The sequence below is a fragment of the Aphelocoma coerulescens genome, chromosome 2, assembly GCF_041296385.1.
Source record: "Aphelocoma coerulescens isolate FSJ_1873_10779 chromosome 2, UR_Acoe_1.0, whole genome shotgun sequence".
Lineage (NCBI taxonomy): Eukaryota > Metazoa > Chordata > Aves > Passeriformes > Corvidae > Aphelocoma > Aphelocoma coerulescens.
In genome coordinates this window covers 145486790-145507148 of record NC_091015.1, presented here as the reverse complement: position 1 = coordinate 145507148, position 20359 = coordinate 145486790, and the positions used below count along the sequence as shown (strand labels likewise).

The window sequence follows — 20359 nt, the reverse complement described above, 5'->3', positions numbered from 1 at the left end:
GCCAGGCTTGGACAACGTGTGCCCTCTGCAGAGCATTCAGCACGAACACATTCCCCCAGGATAACGACAAGCTGCCTCTCTGCCACTGTCCTACCTTCTGGGAGCACAGGATTGTACAGAGCTTGCACAGCGTCCCAAAGAAATTCCTGCAAGTGATACAGTGGCTGCAGCATGATGTTGGCAGATGAAAATCCTTGGTAGGCTTCCCATCCCATTCCTTCCCCTCAGCAGGGCACCTCTGCATGGGCTCTCTGCCTCCTCTAATCTGAACCACCCTGGTACTGCCCCAAATGAAGGCAGTACCAAAGGAGCTAAAAAATGAAAAACCCTTTAAAAGCAAATCAACTAAACGATTATATTAAACTAGTTGTTTTTAAAAGGAAAACTATTTTATTCAGGAATACAGATTGGGAATTTAAAACTAATGTAAACCATGAGTGTTCAGGGATAGCTGTATTTCCAGAGATAAAGCAACAAATACCTATGACCTCTTATATACAATCAGCAATACACTTCCAAAAGCAAACTTCACAAAGATTTCTCTAAGGCCCTCACAATTTTTAAGTTCTCCAGGCCAGTAGTATATGAGTAAACTTGTTGCACTCACTCCAGAGCTCACTAGCTGTTAAAACTTTTGAATATTTTAGATATTATTCCTACTGCAGCTATTAAATTTATATCTAGTTTCTGATAGTCCCAAATCCTGGGACTTTCCAAATCACAGTGACTTTTCAAAACATTGTGTTAATCAAGAGCTTTCTTTTTTGTGACTTCTTTTCTCAGGTCTTTGGCTGTTCTGTACAGAAAGACCAGTACCTAAACAAGTAATAAAATATTCTAAATTGTTTATTGTGTCAAATAATTCAGGCCAAATGTTCCACTGATCCAAATGCTCCATTGAAGGCTGTTCTGTGATGCTGATTTATGAACTGCAGAGAGCTGCCTTCTGAAACAGCTATTTTTGTTTTGCAATGACCTTGTAACTTAGCTCCTAGTACATGCCTTGTAATTCCCTGGAAAGGAGGCAATCTGAAGAACTTCTTATCAAACTAATTACCATCTTTAGAAATCCACACCTGTGGATTTCTACAAAATTTGACCCTTAGAAAATGCAGTTTCTCATGGTACTGGCACTGGATTTAAGCTGGCTACACACATAGGTATACAAATGTATGTATTTATACATGTAGATATTTATGTATGTGCATACACACATACTTAGTATGCCTTTACTGGCTGAAAATCTATCCAGGTCTGCAGATATTCAGGTATTCACAACAGACAGTATTTAACCTCAAGGTTTTCCCTGCTCCCTAATGTAGATACAAAAATGCTGCTAGCAAGGATTTTCTTGCTATTTTCTAAGTCCATGAGAGACTTTTCTCTCTCACAGAAGAGGTAGCAGAGTTATGTAAACAACTAAACCACCTGCAACCTTGAAAAGTCTTGTTTATGGTATAGTAGAAAAATATTTTGACAATGGATGTTTTAGGATTTTAGCCAATCACCCCAAGGGGTGGCTGATCCTTTGTCCAATTAGACAATGAAGAAAAAAGTCTATAAAAGAGTTTGTAAAATAAATAAATAAATCAATCTTGCTGCACAATTCCTGCCTGTTGGATCTTCTCTCCTCCTCTTCCCTACAGCTGCGGGACACGGTGATATACCCTAGGGCCCAGGCCTGCAGTAATACCCTAATGAGATAACTTTTCTGCACTTGACCCATTTTCCTCCACAACTCCTTTCTTTCTTTCCTTCCTTTCTCATAGTAAAGCTGCTGCAAGGGTGGGTGAGGAGAGGTTTTAGTTCAGATCTAGTGGACCTGTGCCTTACTGGGATTGTAAATTCCCAGTGATCTGAAATGAAGAGCTGCATTTGTCTGCCTGACAATACAGGGGATAGTCCGGTGCACAACCCTGTGAAAATCAGATGAACATGTTTGCATTTACTGTAAATGCAATGATTATCAAGGAACACAATCTGTCACTTCTAATAGCCCTGATGTGCAAAACTAGAGAGTAATGGCTGCAGGTGTTCACACAACATTGTTGTGTAATTGTGCAGAGACTTGACCAGACTATAAATCAAAGCAGGACTGTATTTTTGCACATTTTCATCCTATAAAAATAGTATGTTCTGTTCATATTGGTAAAATAAAGATATAGGCCTAGCTTGTCAAAAGATCAGTCTTTTCTTTTGAATCTCGTCATTTAGGGTTAGCATGTGACCTGTGGCACCTGAAGGATGCCTATAGACACACTGTCCCTCTTGCAGCGGCTTTAGCAGACGTTACAATTTGAACCCCCCCCCCAGTCACACCACACAGTTCCTGGAGCTTTCCTGGTAGTGGGTCAGTACCTGTTACCATCTCAGGCACCTGGCAGCCCTGACAAGGAGCAAGTCCTGAGTTCTGTGCATTGCCTACTGACACTCAGGGAAAGGGGCTAAGCAGGGGTACAGCTTCAGATGTTCCTCTGCACCCCTGGCTGCCAGAGTGGTCCTCACTTCCTCTCAGGATCAGTAGTGCTGCCACTTCAGCTTTATAAAGAGCTCAGAAGTTCAGAGAATTTAACAGAACGATCCATCCCAGGCTGTACCGTAGGGTGCCCGTGTACCACTCATTTTTCAGACTTCAGAATGATTTTTTCTCATTCTTCTCTTTATCTTCTTTCCAACCTTTTCTCTCAGTTAACTATACACTGTCTACAACAGCACACATAATTAGCACACATACCTGTTTTCTTAGTACCTCATTTTACTGTTCATTGGATTTTCTGATGAGTAATGAGAAAAGTTGATGATATTATTACCACTGCATTTGTGGGGGCAGTGCTTGGGGTTCTGTAACACAGAGAAGTAGTTGCTTTGGGATTTCTCTGCAGAAAGGCATGCTGCATGGATGAGCCCGCAGCTGCAGTATGTCCAGTGCTGACTCCTTGCAGCCAAAAGGCTGCAAGAGACCCCATGGGTGATCCTGGCCAGCTCCAGCTGTGAGGGAAAACACATGAACTTGCTTGTCTGTCCTCAGGTATGTGCAACCCAGCCACCACAGCTTGTTTGCTAATACACTGGCATTGGTGTCAGTGCTGCTGCAGGAGATTCTCTGACTTCCCTTTTTAAGGTACACTGAGTTGGTTTCATTCACCCAAAATCATGAAGGTGCTTTCTAATTTTTGGGATAGGTCAGTGTTCTACCAGTGATTTTTCTTGCAGTGTTCTCATTCCCTAATTCATACCTCTGACTGGTGCTTTCTTACACAACCTTGTCAGCATTTTAGTGGGGAAAAGTGGTGAAAGAACTTCAAGACCACTGCTCTCTGGATTAAGTTCTCTCTCTTTGTTGGAAACCCTGCTCCTACCCTCTCTCCAGGCAAGCACAGAGTTAGGCCAGGGTGAGGAGTGGTCCTGCTTTCCCCAAGTACTCTGCATTCCCTGCATGTTCATCTTCACTGCCAAACTGAGCATCAGCCTGCAGAGCCCCTGAGCCAGAGTAACATCTGACTCAGCCCGAGAAGCAGTTGACCTCCCTGGCTGAGCATGGTGGGGCAGGCAGTGGGGCTGGATAAGACCACAGTGCCTGCTCTTAGTGCTGGGAGGGGTGCCACTGCTTTTTCTGAGGTTTCCAGCTGCTCCCTGGATTGCTCTGGCTTGAGACTTGTTTGTTGGAGATGAGACATTGTCTGCTGCTTCACTGCCTTTCTTCCATCTCTGCAGTATCACGGCCTCGTTGTGGAGGGGAGCTCAAGATCCTGTGCTGAGGGTGCCTGGGTGCCAAACTTTCCCTGATGTGCCTTCCCTCATTCCTTAATTCTCAAACAGCTGCTGTCAAGGCCCGTCCACTCCCAGCTGCTGTTTTTAACAAAACAGTGGCTGTATAATACTGTTTAAGGAATTTTAGTGGGGCCAAAGCCTTTTCTTTCTTCTAGTGTAATTTTCACCTGATTTGGACTGGCCCTTTGTCTTTATAAAGGACGTTTTATGGACCACAGAGCCCCAGGAGAGGCCTTCACAGAAGGGAGATTTGGGGGGTGAGAGACAATAGTGCCCATTTCTGCATGTATTCCCACCGCCCCCAGCCTAATCCTTATTCACTCTAGGTTTAGGGACAGCACTTGGGGTCCAGTGCCAAAAGTGTCTGTCAGAAAGTTCTTTCCGAAATGCAGGGATTTTTTAAAAGCACATTACTGGAAAGAACTAGTTTTATAAACTGCTAAGGAAAGTACTTAGTTCTCTCCTAACCTGAGTGGAGGTTGCAGGGTACCCTTGGAAACAGCTCCCTCTCCCGGAGACATGCATGGCTCCCACATCTTGCAAGGTGTCCTAAATCCTGGAATAGTCAAAAAGAATGGCACAGAGGACTTCAACAAGAACGAGAATTCCAACAAGAACAAAAGACAAATGTTTCACCAGACCACAACCAACCGAGTAAAAGCATAAAGAGTTAAAAGCAAAGTCACAGTTTGATGGGGAATAACAGCAATGCACCTGAGGGATGGGACAAGGGGAAAAAGAAGAACAGGAAAAGAAAAAGATATAGAATGGAGTTTTCTTTTCAGTTGCCAAAGAAAAGTTTGACGTATACTTCAAAATTAATTTAATCATACTCTGTAAAGGAAGAAATTATTTTGTATCAATAAAAGAAATTGGATTATAGAGACACATCAAAATGTAACATTTTAATATTATTATTTATATACTACATGGATAATTTATGTGCTTAATAGAGACATTATTCCCAGAGAATTTTACCTTTAGAGATGGAGTTAGTCTGAGTTCGTTTCACTTGGGATATTTCAACTCCACTTAAGTTTGGTGACATACCTTTCTAACACACCTTTATCTCAGTGTTAGCAGTTTAGATGTTAATCTAGGTGCTTAAACTGTTTTGATTAGTCAAAACCTAAGGTTGTTACCCAGAAAAAAAAGTTTGGGATGATGGTTTGCATTTTGACCAAAGGATGCCTGTCACTGAGAAGGCCATCCTGTTGGAAATATTTTGGTAAGGTCTGTGATCATACACCAGGAAAAGGTTACCAAGGAAGTAGCCATACCTCCAGGAGAAGGGCATAGTAGTATATTGCTATAAATTATTTCCCTTATTTGAAATAAGATCTATTAATATAAGCATACTAAAATAATTGAATGCAACGTTTTGTCTCAGCTTTTTAGTTTGTTGCTTCATATTCCATATTGATAAAGGCATCAAACTTCCAACAAGCACAACACATTCCCGTGCTTGTGATAACCTGTGTGAGTCTTAACAAAGCTCCTATGCTAGTTTTGCAATTTCATAAGAAATATACACGCTGGGATGCCTTTCTGGTGCAGTGTCTTAAGAGCACAAAGTCCCACCAGCCAGCAGACGTGCTGTCTAGTGGCTGGATCCCTGAGCATCCTCTAGAGGGATGTCACAGGCAACCCCAGCAGCTCACACTCTGAGCTCCACACAGCTCATCCCTGCAGGCGCCAACTGAGCTGGTGCTCTCTGCTCCTCCCTGCGCCAGCCTGGGGTGCTTGTTCTAGGGTGGACAGCACTGTGGGATCGAGCACAAATGCCCTTGGCCTGAAAATGGGAGCTTCATGTCACGGCCGTGTTCCCAAACAGTGCAGTGCGTGTGTGCTCAGCGAGATAGTTTTGAAGCTGGTGGTTTCCAGAGTGCACAGGGAGGCAGGAGGAGGTTTCCCTGCACTGTAACTCCGGCAGAGCCATGGACCGAGCTGCATGGGGATGGGATGTTCTGGTGATACTCTGCCTGAAGTACTGTATTCAGCTCTGGGGTTCCCAGCACAGGAACGACATCGACCCGTTGGACTGAGTCCAGAGGAGGCCATCAAGAGGATTAGAGGGGTGGAGCACTTCTCCTATGAGGAAAGGCTGAGAGAATTGGGATTGCTCAGCCTGGAAAAGGGAAGGCTTTGGGATGACCTGATTGTGGCCTCCCAGTACCTGAAGGGAACCTACAGGAAAGATGAAGAGAGACTTTTTTTCCACAAGAGCATGTAGTGCTAGTGACAGGAAAAAGGGAATGGCTTCAAACTGAAAAGAGATTAGACACTGGGAGGAAGGTTTTTACTGTGAAGGTGGTGAAGACACTGGTACAGGTGCTGTGATGCCCCCCAATCCCCGGGAGGTGTTCAAGGCCAGGCTGGATGGGGCTCTGAGCAACCTGGTCTACCGGAAGATGGCACGGCAGCGGGGCTGGAACTAGATGAGCTTTAAGGCCCCTAGCAACCCAGGCCATTCTGTGATTCCATAATGAGAGGCTCAGGCCGCTACGGCTCTTCTCTCATGAGCGCCTGTAACCTTCCGCTAGGCTGTGATGTGAAACACGCGTTCAAAGCCGCTCTGCTTTTAGGAGGGAGACGGCGGAGATGAGAAAAGGCAGGAGCAGTCAGCCGGCCGGACACACCAGCCGAGCCCGCCCCTCAGCCGAGCCCCGTCCCTCAGCCGAGCCCCGTCCCTCAGCCGAGCCCCGTCCCTCAGCCGAGCCCCGTCCCTCAGCCGAGCCCCGCCCCGCCCCTCAGCCGAGCCCCGCCCCGTCCCTCAGCCGAGCCCCGCCCCGTCCCTCAGCCGAGCCCCGCCCCGCCCCTCAGCCGAGCCCCGCCCCGCCCCTCAGCCGAGCCCCGCCCCGCAGCCGAGCCCCGCCCCGCCCCGCAGCCGAGCCCCGCCCCGTCCCTCAGCCGAGCCCCGCCCCGCCCCTCAGCCGAGCCCCGCCCCGGCCCTCAGCCGCGCCCCGGCCCTCAGCCGAGCCCGGCCCCTCAGCCGAGCCCCGCCCCGCAGCCGAGCCCCGCCCCGCCCCGCAGCCGAGCCCCGCCCCGGCCCTCAGCCGAGCCCGGCCCCTCAGCCGAGCCCCGCCCCGGCCCTCAGCCGCGCCCCGGCCCTCAGCCGAGCCCCGCCCACACACGCCAGGCCTCCTCCCTCGTTCAGCCAGGCCCCGCCCACATGCACACAGTGCCCGCCCCCGTTCAGTCCGGTCCCGCCCCGCCCCCTCCGGGGCGGCCGCCGTGGGCCGGGGCCGGGAGCGTGCGCGCGGCTCTCGCGAGAGCTGCTGTGGGGTTCGCGCGGGGCTTGCTGGGAGCTCGCTCCTTTCTGGCGGCCCGGCCATCTTGGCGGCGCGTCTGCGGTGAGCGGGGTCGGGCCGGGGGCGCGGGGGTCGCTGCGGGCGCTGCTGCCGGGTTCTGACCGCTCCCCTCCATCCCCCTGTGTTCCAGGTACCGCCCGACCCCGCGCGAGGCAGCAACATGGTGGCCGCGAAGAAGACGGTGAGTGAGAGCGGGGCCGCACCGGGCGCACGTGGTTGCGGGGGGGTCCGGGCAGCGCCGTGCTGCGGTGGGGGGACCCCGGCATGGCCTGGGTTGGAGGCCGGGGGTGCTGGGGGGCCCTTGGGCACAGCTCGTCGCGTCCCTCAGAGCTCGGATCGTGCCCTCCTGACACTGGCCGCGCCCCTCGGCCGCTTCCCGCCGGGCTCGCTGTTCTCGGGTCTCTCCCGTGCGGTGTCCCGGGGTGCTTGCAGAGACCCTGAGGTGGTGCCGAGTTCCTAGTGCGGGTGGAGTTCAGGTTTTGCCTTTCCTGCCATGTTCTGGCCTTTCTTTAGAGTGGCTCTGACAGATTTGGGTTTCTTGTTCAAAGGTGGTGGCCTCGTCTGTGCAAATGCACCTAATCTGTTGTCGTGAGCATCACGCTCACCTGTTGTAATATCAGTTTAGTATTGTACAGAATCACTTCTTTCTGCTGCCCCATATAACGTTGTCAGTGTGCACCCTGGGGAGAGAGAGATTAAACCTGTCTTAGATTTGCAAGGCAGAAGTGGTATTTACTTGGCCTTGACCAACTGAGCTTGACAAGAGCCCGTCGGATATACGCAGATGTCACTGATTGATGTAGATAGCAGCAACAGTGCTTTGAGATGTATCTTCCTATTGTGAGAGATGGGGGTAAGAAAGAACTTTATGAACTTGTGAAAACACAGTATCAACAACGCCCTTATCCATAAGCTTTCTTATACTCAAGTAACTGATTGGCTTTTCTTATTCCATGTTTCAGATTATAGGGAGATTATAAAAAATGCATATATTTGAAATTTCCTTAATTTTTAATGTTCTCCATTGTTTTGAAAATTGTGAAGTAACACAATAATGCTTTTTTACTTCTTCTTCAGAAAAAGTCCCTGGAGTCCATCAACTCCAGGCTTCAGCTGGTTATGAAAAGTGGCAAATATGTGCTTGGGTACAAACAGACCCTGAAAATGATTCGTCAGGGCAAGGCCAAGTTGGTCATCCTTGCCAACAACTGTCCTGCTTTGAGGTAAGCAGATGTGTGAGAAAATAATTCTAAAATGGGCTCTTTGTACAAATGCATTTTGTGCTTTATGCTAATTTCTCCAATGACTTAAAACAGAGGACTTTGCTGGCATATCCTAGAGTGCTCTGAAATAAAAGTGACAGGTAATTTGCTGCGTAATGATTTCATGTCTAGAAGTGTCGAAATGCTTCCTGGTATTTTTCTAGCTTTCTAATTCAAGGAGTTTGCACTAGATAAAGTACTGGAAGCTTTTCACACTTGATAGCATTCACTAAGGGTGTAATGAGGCTGAATTCCTATGTTTTTCCAAAGTAGTGTATTGGAAAATAATTTTACAGCTAGGAAAACTGATAATTTATTTAAGATATTTGAAGCACACACAGTTTGCTATTGAAGTTAGTTATAAATTTGGGGTCCTGGCCAGTGAAACTGCTTTTTTGAGAATGTAATCTCTACTAATACCGTGACATTTTCCTCATTGAATATCTGGGCCCTTTCTGTTGTCAAGGGATATTAACAGGCTCACGAAAATGTAAATGTGAAACCCAGAAATAAGATACTTGAGAAATAGTAGGACTGTTACAGTAGGCAGCAATCCCAAATATTAATGGGGATCCCAAAAGCGCTTAGGAAACATTGACTGCTAGACTCTCCTAATGGAAGTCAGAAGAGAGGGCAGTATAGGTGGACTTTTTGTTTTAAATTAAAATACACAGTTCCTTTCTCAACTAGCAACAGCTGTATCTCTGTTCAGCATCTGGCCACCACTGGGCATCAACATTAACTCTCTTAGTTTATGCACTTTGGCACAGCTCCTATGGCCTTTCAGAGGTCTGCAAGTGCTGGAACTTTTTACCGTGTAGAAATGAGCCTGTGTAGGAGCAGCCTGAAGGGTTTGTTGTTACAAACCTTCAGCAGACGTCTGGGTAAAGGTTCCTGAGCCACAACCCCAGGGTGATTTTGCCTCGCAAGGAACAGATGTGTTCCTCTGGGTGGGAAGGAGAAGCATCTTAAGGTTTAAGTGTGGTAGGGGTTAAAGTTGCTCTCTCTGTATTGCAGTCAGTCAGAATTGTTTGTGGGTACTGCTAACACTGAGTTTTTGGATTTCAGAAAATCAGAGATTGAGTACTACGCTATGCTTGCCAAGACTGGTGTCCATCATTATAGTGGGAACAACATTGAATTGGGCACAGCATGCGGAAAATACTACAGAGTGTGCACACTGGCCATCATCGACCCAGGTAATTCCCACCTACAGTGTAGGGACCAAATGAGGAGGTGTCTGTGGATCCTCCCTTCTCCTGTGAGTAGCAGTACTGAGCAAGGAATGAGTAGGAGTGATGACACATTTTACTGCCTTTTTCCATCAGGTTTTACACTTAATTATAATTTCCTCTGACCAAGATCCTGTTCTTCTTTTGTGAGGCCTAGGTTCTTAGAACCTGGAAGGACTGCTGCTTCTCTTGCACATAGCTCTTTTACTGCTGAGCCCTGTGAGCATTTTGTCTACTTGTCAGTCTGTAGGGAGGTTTCCATGTCTGAGAAGTAACTGTATGGGACCTGTTTCTGAACCCCTAAGCTAGGACTGAGCTTGCACAATATGCTGTTTACAACAGCCCTGTTTCACTGTTCTTAATCTAAGACAAAGGATTATGACTTGTCCGGTTTCCCAGAATAATACATAGAAAAATAACTAATAGGCAGGTGGATATTCATCAAGGGATGAAAATTATATTAAACACTTCATTTTAAAACTCTAAGTTTGTATGTAATTACTGTGGTTTGGTAGCATTCTTTGTCCCAGAGAGTTGCTCAAATTCCTTATATAGAATGCTAAGTAGGTGACTTCCCATCCTCTTTCCAGAATGTTTTAAGAGAAGACTCAATCCCTTGTTCTGTTGACCAGAATGCATACACATAGGTTTAATGATTTCTGTAATAACTTAAACCAAGTAATAGCTGTTCCCTAAGTCACAATGATTTGAATTTCCTAGTTCTTCAGAAAACTTTATTTAGCTTGCTTGTATTCAACTAGTAGCTGTAAACTTAATTTTCAAAATGTCACTTTAAGGTTTGGTTTTGGGTGGGGTGGGAGCTGCAAGTAAATCCTAATGCTCTGTATCTAACAATGCGAATATTCTCGCTGTCCTGATATTTCTGTGATCAGGGGAGGCTAGACATTCGCTATAGTAAAACTATGCATTGTGTCCTCCAGGACTAGATTGTGGTTCTAGTACTGGCTTTGTAAATGCTGGTGACAGGTGCATAATTACTGGAAAATACTCTATTTGGATTAGAAAAACACAGTTACAAGTATTTTTTTATCAATCCATCAAAATTACTTGCTTTTTTCCTAAGCAGGCTATCTGTTGCCTTTAAGTTGTTTTCTTTTTCTAGAATCACTGTGGTGGTTTTATGGGTGGGTTTTTTTCTTATTTTTATTCCTAAAATCATCTTTCTGTGCAACCTCTTAACTGTACATTTTTGTTTTACAGGTGACTCTGACATCATTAGAAGCATGCCAGAACAAACCAGTGAGAAGTAAATGCTGTAAAGGTGTTATTTCTACAATAAAACTGGTTACAGATCTCTTTTAAGAAAAATTTGTATTATACCTCTGTTGGTTTTAGTGAACAAACTTTATAAATTAAGATTCATTACCACTGCTGTGCTTCCTGTTCTGTTAGAAATAACCTTCACATGGCAAAATTTCCCTTTCATTCTGTAGGGAGTTGTGGATCTTGAGAGGTAAGTGAAGGAAGGCTTGATCATGGCAAGTACGGTGCCAGATCCCAACTGGCTAGGGCTTCCTTTGTGTTTGCTTTTGGAGTGCTAATGCAAACACAAGGCATAACGTGAGGGACAGTAGCAAATTTGGGATGTTGGTGGGGGGCCCTAAAGGGTTTACTTACATTAAAATAATTCACACTATTTTCACCAAGTGAATCAAGTACTAATGCGCATTATTCCCTTTGTCTTTTCCTTCCAAGAGTACATATCTGTAAAAGGGCAAACAGGATATAGCTTCTAGATGTGTAGGTGTGTAACATACACTTTCAGTAAGATACCAATGCAGTTTTTAAATTAGTAGCCTTTTTTTTTTTTTTTTTAGTTTTCTGAAGATGCTGGAGACAGATAAGCTGGTGTTCTCGAGTCACAATTGCTGAGAGCAATGTGTCTTAAGAGATTTGTGCCTGTTTTGTGTGAGACCATGACTGCAGGATGTTCCTTATTACTAGGGATTGTTAAATGAAGTGCCAGTGCTTTTCTGACATGCGGTGAAAGAAACACCTTATGAAAATCAGAAGGTACCTGTAACCTCACAGAATTCCAAAGTATACCAAAGTACCAGGTACCTTTCAGAGCTTGCTGTTGGGTATCCATGCACGCTCATCAGCTTATCTGAGATCACTTCATCACTTCAGTTCTGCTGCAACTACTTCTGTTATAAAATGGATGAAGTTGCGCGTTGCCATTTGGAGATAGTCTAGAGGCAAACTCCAGTGTTTGTCAAAGCAAAAGAGGGAGTGCTGGTGTCTTTACCTATTAAACCACCAATCCAGATGAGTTGCAGCCAGGGGGAGGGAGTGAGACTTAAAGACACTTCAGTTGGTAACAATAGAAGCAATTTGCTGGGTTTGGTTGTGTTTTAGTGTTTGACAAACAAGTGTGCAGCTAGGTGAATTGACCAAATAATGCTTTCAGAATTAATTATTGCTTGCATTCAGGAAAGAGAATCTGAATACTGACGAAAGGACAGCAGGGAGAAGTTGGATAGTCTGGTCGTGATAAGAAAAAGTTCTTGAAACCTCAGGTTGTGATGCCCTGATAATCCAGCAGACTTCCCACTTTAAACATTTACTTTCATCACAGTTTAAACACAGAATTTGTATTTTTACTTCCTCCTGATTTCAGTAGTTACTCTTGTTTAAAGAATCCAAGTCAAGCCTAATGGTTGTGAATGCTGTCCCACTTGTTCTGTGTATTTATGTATACATAGAACTATATATATACACACAGACTGTGCTTAAAATACTAAGAGGGGAGGACAGAAATACAGAAAAGAAAGCCAAATTTCATTCCCTAAAAATACTTCAAAACATGGAGGTTTCACTTCAAAAAATAACAGCATTTTATTATTTTGCATAGCTTATTTCAGTTGTTCTGCTTAATTAGAACTTTTGCTAGTTACTAAATTGTTTATATAAAATTTTCAACATTTCTTATTTGCTCAATGCAAGACAGAACACATGGCGTATAGATGCAAGGATTCAAAATATTCTTTTCAACTTCAGACACAAAGATTTGTTATTTTACTTTGAACCAGTTTACGAAAATAGCTCTGACAGGTCTGTATGTATAAATATACAGTGTAGCATACACTTAAAATTCTGATCAGTATTTTAGCCTGTTTTCCAAGTCTTCCATTCTCTTCGTCATTTCTTCCAGTAGATTAAAGTTAAGGAAAGAGAGCTACTGATAGGATGCACTAATAGAAAAAGCTGCCTGATTGCCATGGTCCGTAAGCATTTTCTTGTTTCTCCTCTGACTCCCAGTAGTTTCTTATATGATATTCCCCTGTATTTTGTTAAGATTTGATGAGCTGAGTTGAGAAAGCTGTGTGAAGCCCCGTTCCTTAACAGGCATATCTTAACATGGAGTTCAGACTGCAGCTTATTAAAAAGGCTGGTTCTGAAAATTGATTGATTTTCTCTCTTTTTACGGGAAGATTAATATTTATCTAGTTAATGCTGTTTAAAAAATGTTTCACTTAATCACAGGGAAAACTGCATGTAACTAACAGTAGATTATAAAACTATGGGGCTCTGAGACCCCAGTAAGAAGTCTGTCCCTCATGATCTGCTTCTGCCCACATTTTTGATGGTGGTTTCCAGACAAATGTGGAATAGAATGCAACAAACTCCATGGCATCTAGGGCTGGTTCCATTTCCAGTAAGAAGCTGTAGCAAGGCAAAGTAGTGTACAGCATCCCTTTCCTGATAAGCACTCCCAGTTGGCAGGAATTCTGTCTGCTGCAGGAAGAGGTTGGACCAATAGGGTTTACTTCAGCATCTCTCTCCGAGTGCCATGGAAAGGCTGTAGCCAGGGGAAGCTGAGAGGAAGAGGAGGCCTGTCATCAAGAGAAAACTGAAGGGACTGAGATCTACCTCAGAAGGATGAATTTGCTGCACCCCATTCCTTGCTTGTTTGACTAGGGTCTTGATTTCAACATCTTAAGGTCTTACACAAGGGAAGATGGAGAACTGGGCATATAGATTGGGATCTTGGCATGTTGCTGTTAGGAATTTTTTGGGGCAGACAGGCAAATTGGCCTCTTGAGTATGGCCAGAACAGCCTCATGTACTATGTCCCCCCACTGACAGCAGGAGAATCTTCTCTTGCTAGTAAGAGTGGGTATCCTGCTTCTGTGGGTGTCCATCTGCCTGGACATGGGGTTTGGTAATTTCTCATCTGTCTGCTGCAGCAAGGATTACTCTGTGCATAGGAGCACCATGTGAACTGCATTCTCTTCACCAGCTGTATTTCTCAAGTGTTCACAGAGGCAAAGTTCAAGCAGTGAAACTGCACTCAACCACTGATAGAAGTTAATGTGGTTGGACACAAAACAGTTTGGACTGGTCCCTCTAAATTTGTATTGTGTAACTGGAGCTACTTTTGTAGCCAGTTCTTGGTCCCCCACCCCTCAGATATCTGGATGAGGGGTCTGCAGTTATCAAGAACTAATGTATCCTCTCCTACCTGAGCTGCTCTTGAGATAAGGCAGAGAAATGATGTTTCTAATAAAGAGGAAACTGGATGGTTTATACTCTGTTCAAAGCAGTGCCTGCACAGCGCTCTGAGAAAGTGCTTAGCACTGTTCCTATCAGAATTCCTAGTCTCTGGCTCAGTGTTAACAGGTTTTCATCACCTTGAGTCCTTGGAGTAGAAATCACAGGGTTGCCTGGTCAAATGGTAAAGCAAAAAACCACATGTTGCTAAGCTGCTAAACTTAGCAACTAAATTCTTTGATTCTGAGTAAGCCTGGAGTTCCTCATAGCCCAGCTGCAGGAGATTACAGTAAAGTGCTTCTCCTGAAGGGGCAAGAATTGGTCTCCTTTCTTGTTGGCATGCAGGTTGGAACTCTGTCATGCAACACTTAAGGGTGTGGGAAATTACCTAGAATTTTTTCTCCGAAGTCATCTGGAGAAGTCCTGTCAGAGAAGTATGTATGTTGATGAGAATTTGAAACGCCTAGCAGTAACCTTACATGACAGCTTTCTCCTCCTTTATGAAATCTGCTTTGCATGGAGTAATTTAATCAAGTGATTAGAACATAATTCCTTAAAGTGTCTACCAAAGGATTCACTTGGGAAGGTGAGAGAGGCTGGCTGGTGCAGGGAAGGTCTGAACTGGTAGGCAATGTATCTGCATCAGGTTACCAGCCACCAGGGCTCTACTTGCCTTACTCTGGACAGACTGTTCACAGGTACCTCAGTCTGAAGCTGTGCTTGCCTAGGAAGCACACAGTTATGAGCTGTTGACATCACTGCACTCTTCTGTACAGATAATAAGGGCTTACTGCTCTCATACAGTTACAGAACTCGGGTAGAAGATGTGATGTTGTACTATTTATTTGATCAGAAGCAGCTTTCATGAGGAAAACAGGAATTTGCTGCATAAATACTGCATGATGAGTTGTATTGCCAGTTTGCTGCTGTTGTTTCCTGAGATGTGGTGGATGTTACAGGTAGTGTAAAGGCTGCTGTACTAACATCTCCCTTGAAAAAAACAGACTAACTGGGGGGCGGAAGCTACTGATTTGCACTTGGTTAAGTTTTACCTGCATTTCTTTTAATGCAAAATCAACCAAACCTGAGTACTCTTGATTTTCTCTTCATCTGGAGTATGGTTATAAATGATTCACTGCATCTGGTGCCTTACCAAGTAGTTCAGAAGGGAAACATCTTCTGTACTCTGACACCTGTAGCCAGTAAATGCTATTTCAGTACCATCTGAAGAAGTAACCCAAAGCAAAGTGTGTTAGTCTTGAATTTGACCAGCTCTTTCTTTGCTGTCCCTGAAGGTGTTTTACTGTTAGGGGTATTAAAATTCAAGATCCTTATTAATATTTTGTTGCCTTCTATGAAGCAGAAGCAGATTAAAAGTCTTAAAGGCCTTGCTTCTTGGAAACTATCTATTATGTAGTTTAGATATTCATTACAATGAACTCATTTTAGCTATGGACACAGTTTAGACGATGCAAAAAAATTTACTTTGTTTTAACCTGTCTTTCTTATCTTACGTGTAAAAAACCAGTTATTCAGAAAGGATATATCGCTGGGTGAGTTTTCTTACTTCACTGGTTGCATAGTTCTGGAATGTCACAAGGTTTTCACATTTGCACTGGTCGTTATCTTTTGAAGCTTTTGCTGAAAAACAGAAACACTTAGGCATAGGCTAAATGCTGAACAAATTGAATAGAATGGGGAGGAAATGATAAGGAATTATAAATGCAGAGCAGGTTTAATACAGCTTCCTGTTCTCAAAACAGATTGACATCCAAAGGGTGAGGCAGATTCTGTCAGTACTGGAAAACAGTACACAATGTGTAGTCCCATATATTCAAAGAACAGTCTGGATTATTCTAAACAAAGGTAACACGATTACCTGTTGTTGAGTGAATGTGACTGTCTTCAAAAAGATACTTGTGGTGTACTGCAAGATGTGGACAGTCAATGACATCTGTGATGGCTATTGTGGTTGATTCAGGTCCTGCAGGAAACCCCCCAAAAGTCTAAAAATCAAGCCCACTGAATTATAATTTTATTTTGTTTTCTACTCACATGCAGAGTTCTCCTTAATTAGTAAATAATCTCACTAATTGCAGTGAGGATCATTCAAGGAAAGGACTAGGGATACAAAGATGTGAAGGAACCAAGCTGTTAGGCTGTATTTACTGTATACGTGATTTAAGTTGTGGGTTGCAGAACTGAAAGGGAATTGTGAAGGTTTCTGTGAGAAACAGAAGTGATTGAAAGCTAAACATGCTTAAAGTGTCAAGCACAGTGTTGAACTACAAGGTTCCCCATGAAGCATTTCATTTGGATGGTGTAAGAAGCATGCAGCCATGCTTTTGTTACAGTGAATCTCTGTTCTTTATGCTGCAGAAAGGAGGGTGACTGGGAGGGGTGAGGAGGCAGGAACGTGGGATGAACCACTTTGGCTGAATCATGAGGGTTCTCTACAGAAGGCAGCATGAAGAGGCAACTTAGCAGTGACTGGGGAGACAGCAGGACAGGACACTTGAGTTAAAACAGCCAACCTGAAGGCTGTGGACCAGTCTTATGAAGCCTCCCAGATGATGCATCCTGCTGGTGAGGTGACTCTTTCAAGGCTGGTAGATAGAAATAGCCAAAGGAAATGATATCACAAAAGGAGCAATAAAAATATTCACATTCTGTAGAAATGGAGATGTTTCTTGCCAGTAGCTTGGTGTTTGTCTCTCATAACACATGGAGAATGCCTCATACCTGTGCAATTTAGAAGAGGTCCAGTGTTGATGGAAACTCCAGGACTTACCCTTCAACTCAGACTATCAGAGGAACTCTTCCAAAACCAGAAGTGATTATTTAATAATAGTGAAGCAATCTGAAATGACAGCAATCTACTTTGTGTCCTATAGTGAAAATTCTTTCATGTTTCATTATAATCCATCATCCTTTGGGATGAACTGAATAAGAATAAGAACTGCTTGGAGAAAGAAAAAGTTCCTTATTCCCGTTTTCTTCTTTATAATCAGAAACCTTGATCAGGGAGTTGGGAGTTTCTAGATGAGAAGTGTGCAGTAGAGTCAATTTGATACACTACAGTTTTAAGCAAAAATATACGTTTCTAATTCATGAAGCACAGCCTTTAAAATGTAAGGATTTATTTCAGAGTCCACACCCCGATCTTTTTAGTCAAGAGATTGAGAGGAAACAAAAAACTGTTTGATTTGAGGTAGAACCTCAGTCGTTGTGTGCCCTGCCCCTTTCTTGCCGCCAGAGGGCAGTGTGGGGGCAGCTTCGGTTCCTTAGGAATGGGTCTTTTACTAGGAAATGAACACCTTCGACTGACTGGAGCCCTTCATGGCCCAGATGAGCTAAAGAGGAGGTATTTAACAACTGCACGACTTGACCGATGATGCCAGGGTGGATGGAGCATCTGGGACACACTCCCTGCTCTGGAACCCAGAGCTCTTTCCCTGAAAGTGAATGCATGGGAGTAGAAGGTGACAGTGCAAACTCTCCTGATATGCCATGAATATGCAGCAGGGAGATGGAAGATGCTTCTGTGACATCCAGGTTTGCTATAACTATTAGGATGGCTGCTGGTTTACTCAGTTTTGATAGATGCACATTAATATACAGCTGTGCTAAGTTGCACTGGGAAGGAGATGAGGCCCTCTTGAGTGGAGGTTGGAATTAGTGAGCATGAATATCAGGGAAAAACAGATGAGTGGTTGAATAAGACCAGAGATCAGGCAGCAGAACTACAGTCTTTATCTGGATATGGATATAGATATAGATATAGATATATAGATATAGATATCTCAGTCTGCATGGGAACCAGCTGCTGGAAGGAACTCAGATTTTGGACGAGAGTTCAGGGCAGAGAGGTGTGGGATGAGATCACAAGGGAATGAAACAAACTAGAAACGGAGTCTAGCTGAAGAATGATCAGGTGGGAACATGGATGGTGAAGATTTCTGTTGTAGGAGAGATGAAACAAGATGAATCTTGAGTGTTTGACCCTGGGTAATGACTTGCTCTAGAAGTTGTTCAGGAGCTGCAAGGTAATGAGGGGATTGTTTAGGAAGGGCAGAGGAACTGACCTGAAATGTTTGAGCTTTGGACACATGGTGGATATGGACAGAAAATTAGGGACAGAAAAAACCAGAGATGCACTGGTAGAGGTGTGGCAGGAGGTCTCCAGTATATGATGGGAATTGGGCATTTCAGAAACTGCTCTTCAGGCTTCAGAAACTGGTGTTGGGGCTCTAAGATTTGTAATCTCATTGCCTCTGTGAAGCTGAATAAACACACAAGTGGTGACAGAGACTGATCACCCTGAATCCCTTGATGTAGTCAGTGCAATGAATAAATTTGTTTGGGAACAATGCTGAAGTTGGATGTTCATTTTTAGTGTTCTGTTTCATAACAAAATACAAGTAATTTGTTAGGAGGAGCCTGTGAGAAAGTGTCATCAAAAGCAGTGTCTGAATATTTGCTGAACTGATAACGATCCGCAATTTGGAAGGAAAACAGAATGTTAACCAGCTGGCTGCTGAGTACTGTCATCTGATCAGGGCTGGGGTCTTGTGACAAAAATAGTATATGACCATGTAATTAAAAGCTCCCATAATGCACATGCTCAGAACGGGGGTGAAGCTGCAATCATATTGAGTGCATATTATGTATGACATTGCCAAAGCCTCGTTAGTGCTTCCAGTCAGATGAGAAATTAACATTAACCAAGGCAATGAATGGGAGCCTTCCAACTGAATTCCTCTTAATAAGAGGCAAGAGAGAAAAAAAACCCTCCTTTTTTTGCCTTTACTACTAGTCATCAAGAATAATTAATAGTAATCAGCAGCTATTCTACAAGGCAGATGCTTTCTTGCAGAATGAAAGAAAAAGGCCTTACCCCCAAAAAAACATTTGGAGGGCTCCTGCTTTAGTTGGAAACATGCAGTACATCCACAGCTGGGACTAAGGATGAGAGGCTTTGTCAGTGGAGTCCATGAGGTTCACAGGATCTCCCACTGTCCTCACAGGCTGGAGCCTCAGAAGACCTCAGCTAAGGATGAAGGCTGGAGTAAATATAAAAGTTACTGCTATTGCAAAGAAGGAGAAAATTGGGCTGTAGACAACAGAAGGTATAAAAAAACCCCAACTTTCAGATTGTGTAACAGGTTTGGATGCAGAATTTCTGGTGGAGTGAGTTGGTGAGTAATAGGCAGTCCTGGAGTGTCCAGAAAAACAAGGCTTCGTCAGTCCTCAGTTGACAGGTGTGAGGCATTCACTGCCTGTTGTTGAGAGAGGGGGAGGACAGTGCTGCCCAGTTACCAGCGGTGTAGACAAGAAACTGCCACAGAGGGGCAGGATTTACTTATTTTTTCATGTTGTAAATAATGTAGTTAAAAGGAAAAAAAAAATGGTGATTGCTAACCACTGTTGTGGGTACCTGAAGGATGCATTTCCATCACTGAGCTCTGGGGTTTGCTAATCAGCGAGAATTATTATACTGGGGTTTGCTAATGAGTGAGAATTATTGTTCTGGCTGCCAGATAGTTTTGGCTTTGGCATCTCCAAAAGCTTTTAAGATGACATGCTGTCATCAGAAGATTATCTGCCTGATAAGGTTAATTGAACTGACTTGGTTTTATGTTATCATAGTATTTATTATTTCAGAAAGATGAAACTAGGACTTCTTAGGACTGAAAGACATAGAGTATGCAAGAAGAAGCTAAGAAACATCCTCAAAGTCTTTTACAGATTCTTCTTCGAAATCTGTATAAAGAAATGTCCTGCAGCTAATTTTATATAGTAATGTTAAAGAAGAAAAAAGAGCAAAACCTGTTTGCATTTAATTCCAAGAAAAACAACCAGATAAAAGCTAGTGAAAATTAAATAATCTTGCACAATTCTAGTCCCATGACTAACATCATTCCATGTGTTGTTTCTGAATTTTGCTTCAGGTACCAGTTTGAATGTACAAAAACTACTGAGTTTTGGGAATGTGTGAGTGGCAGAGACATGCTGTCCTCTCTCTGGCTGAATAGCTTTCATCCCATCTCAAATTCCCCCTTCCCCCTGCAAAACTTCATCTGGGAATGTTTATATACAAGCTGTTTGCTCCAGAGTGAAGAAGGGTGCTTTCTGAAAAAAACCTTCCACATTTGTGTAGCAAAACTCAGAGCTTATGCATAACTGAAATCCACTCTTTGTAGGTGTGAATATATGTTCAATGAACTATTTTTCATTTTCTGTAACTACACACAACAGCTCCTGATGA

At 43.8% G+C, this 20359-nt stretch overlaps 2 protein-coding genes and 1 non-coding gene across 4 annotated transcripts in view; 2 read left to right on the top strand and 1 right to left on the bottom strand.

The window, feature by feature from the left end:
* Positions 1 to 7029: 7029 nt before the first annotated feature.
* Positions 7030 to 10905, top strand: RPL30 (ribosomal protein L30). The gene is made up of 5 exons (XM_069005197.1): positions 7030 to 7124; positions 7213 to 7263; positions 8160 to 8305; positions 9413 to 9543; positions 10798 to 10905. Exons 2-5 carry the CDS (start codon positions 7243 to 7245, stop codon positions 10845 to 10847), a joined length of 348 nt encoding a protein of 115 aa, XP_068861298.1. The 5' UTR covers positions 7030 to 7124; positions 7213 to 7242; the 3' UTR covers positions 10848 to 10905.
* LOC138106935 (small nucleolar RNA SNORA72) lies at positions 10431 to 10565 on the top strand. The gene has a single exon (XR_011149199.1). It is a non-coding gene; the product is annotated as a small nucleolar RNA SNORA72 (small nucleolar RNA).
* Positions 10906 to 10995: 90 nt separating the features above from the next.
* MATN2 (matrilin 2) overlaps positions 10996 to 20359 on the bottom strand; it is a 71872-nt gene continuing 62508 nt past the window's right edge. Inside the window, exons 23-26 of one of the 2 annotated variants that reach the window (XM_069005195.1) lie at positions 16626 to 16697; positions 15971 to 16075; positions 15637 to 15732; positions 10996 to 12750 (exon numbers count right to left, since the gene is read on the bottom strand). In XM_069005195.1, the coding sequence (XP_068861296.1) occupies positions 12698 to 12750; positions 15637 to 15732; positions 15971 to 16075; positions 16626 to 16697 (326 nt within the window). In that variant the 3' untranslated portion in view covers positions 10996 to 12697. The remainder of the gene's footprint in view (positions 12751 to 15636; positions 15733 to 15970; positions 16076 to 16625; positions 16698 to 20359) is intronic. The other variant, XM_069005196.1, reaches the window with a different exon arrangement.

Bases quoted from the DNA above. Each gene is read 5' to 3' on its own strand.
- RPL30 (XM_069005197.1), top strand. From the start codon at position 7,243: ATGGTGGCCGCGAAGAAGACG. The intron at 7,264-8,159 runs GTGAGTGAGAGC...CTTCTTCTTCAG, and splicing joins TGGTGGCCGCGAAGAAGACG to AAAAAGTCCCTGGAGTCCAT. The intron at 9,544-10,797 runs GTAATTCCCACC...TTTGTTTTACAG, and splicing joins ACTGGCCATCATCGACCCAG to GTGACTCTGACATCATTAGA.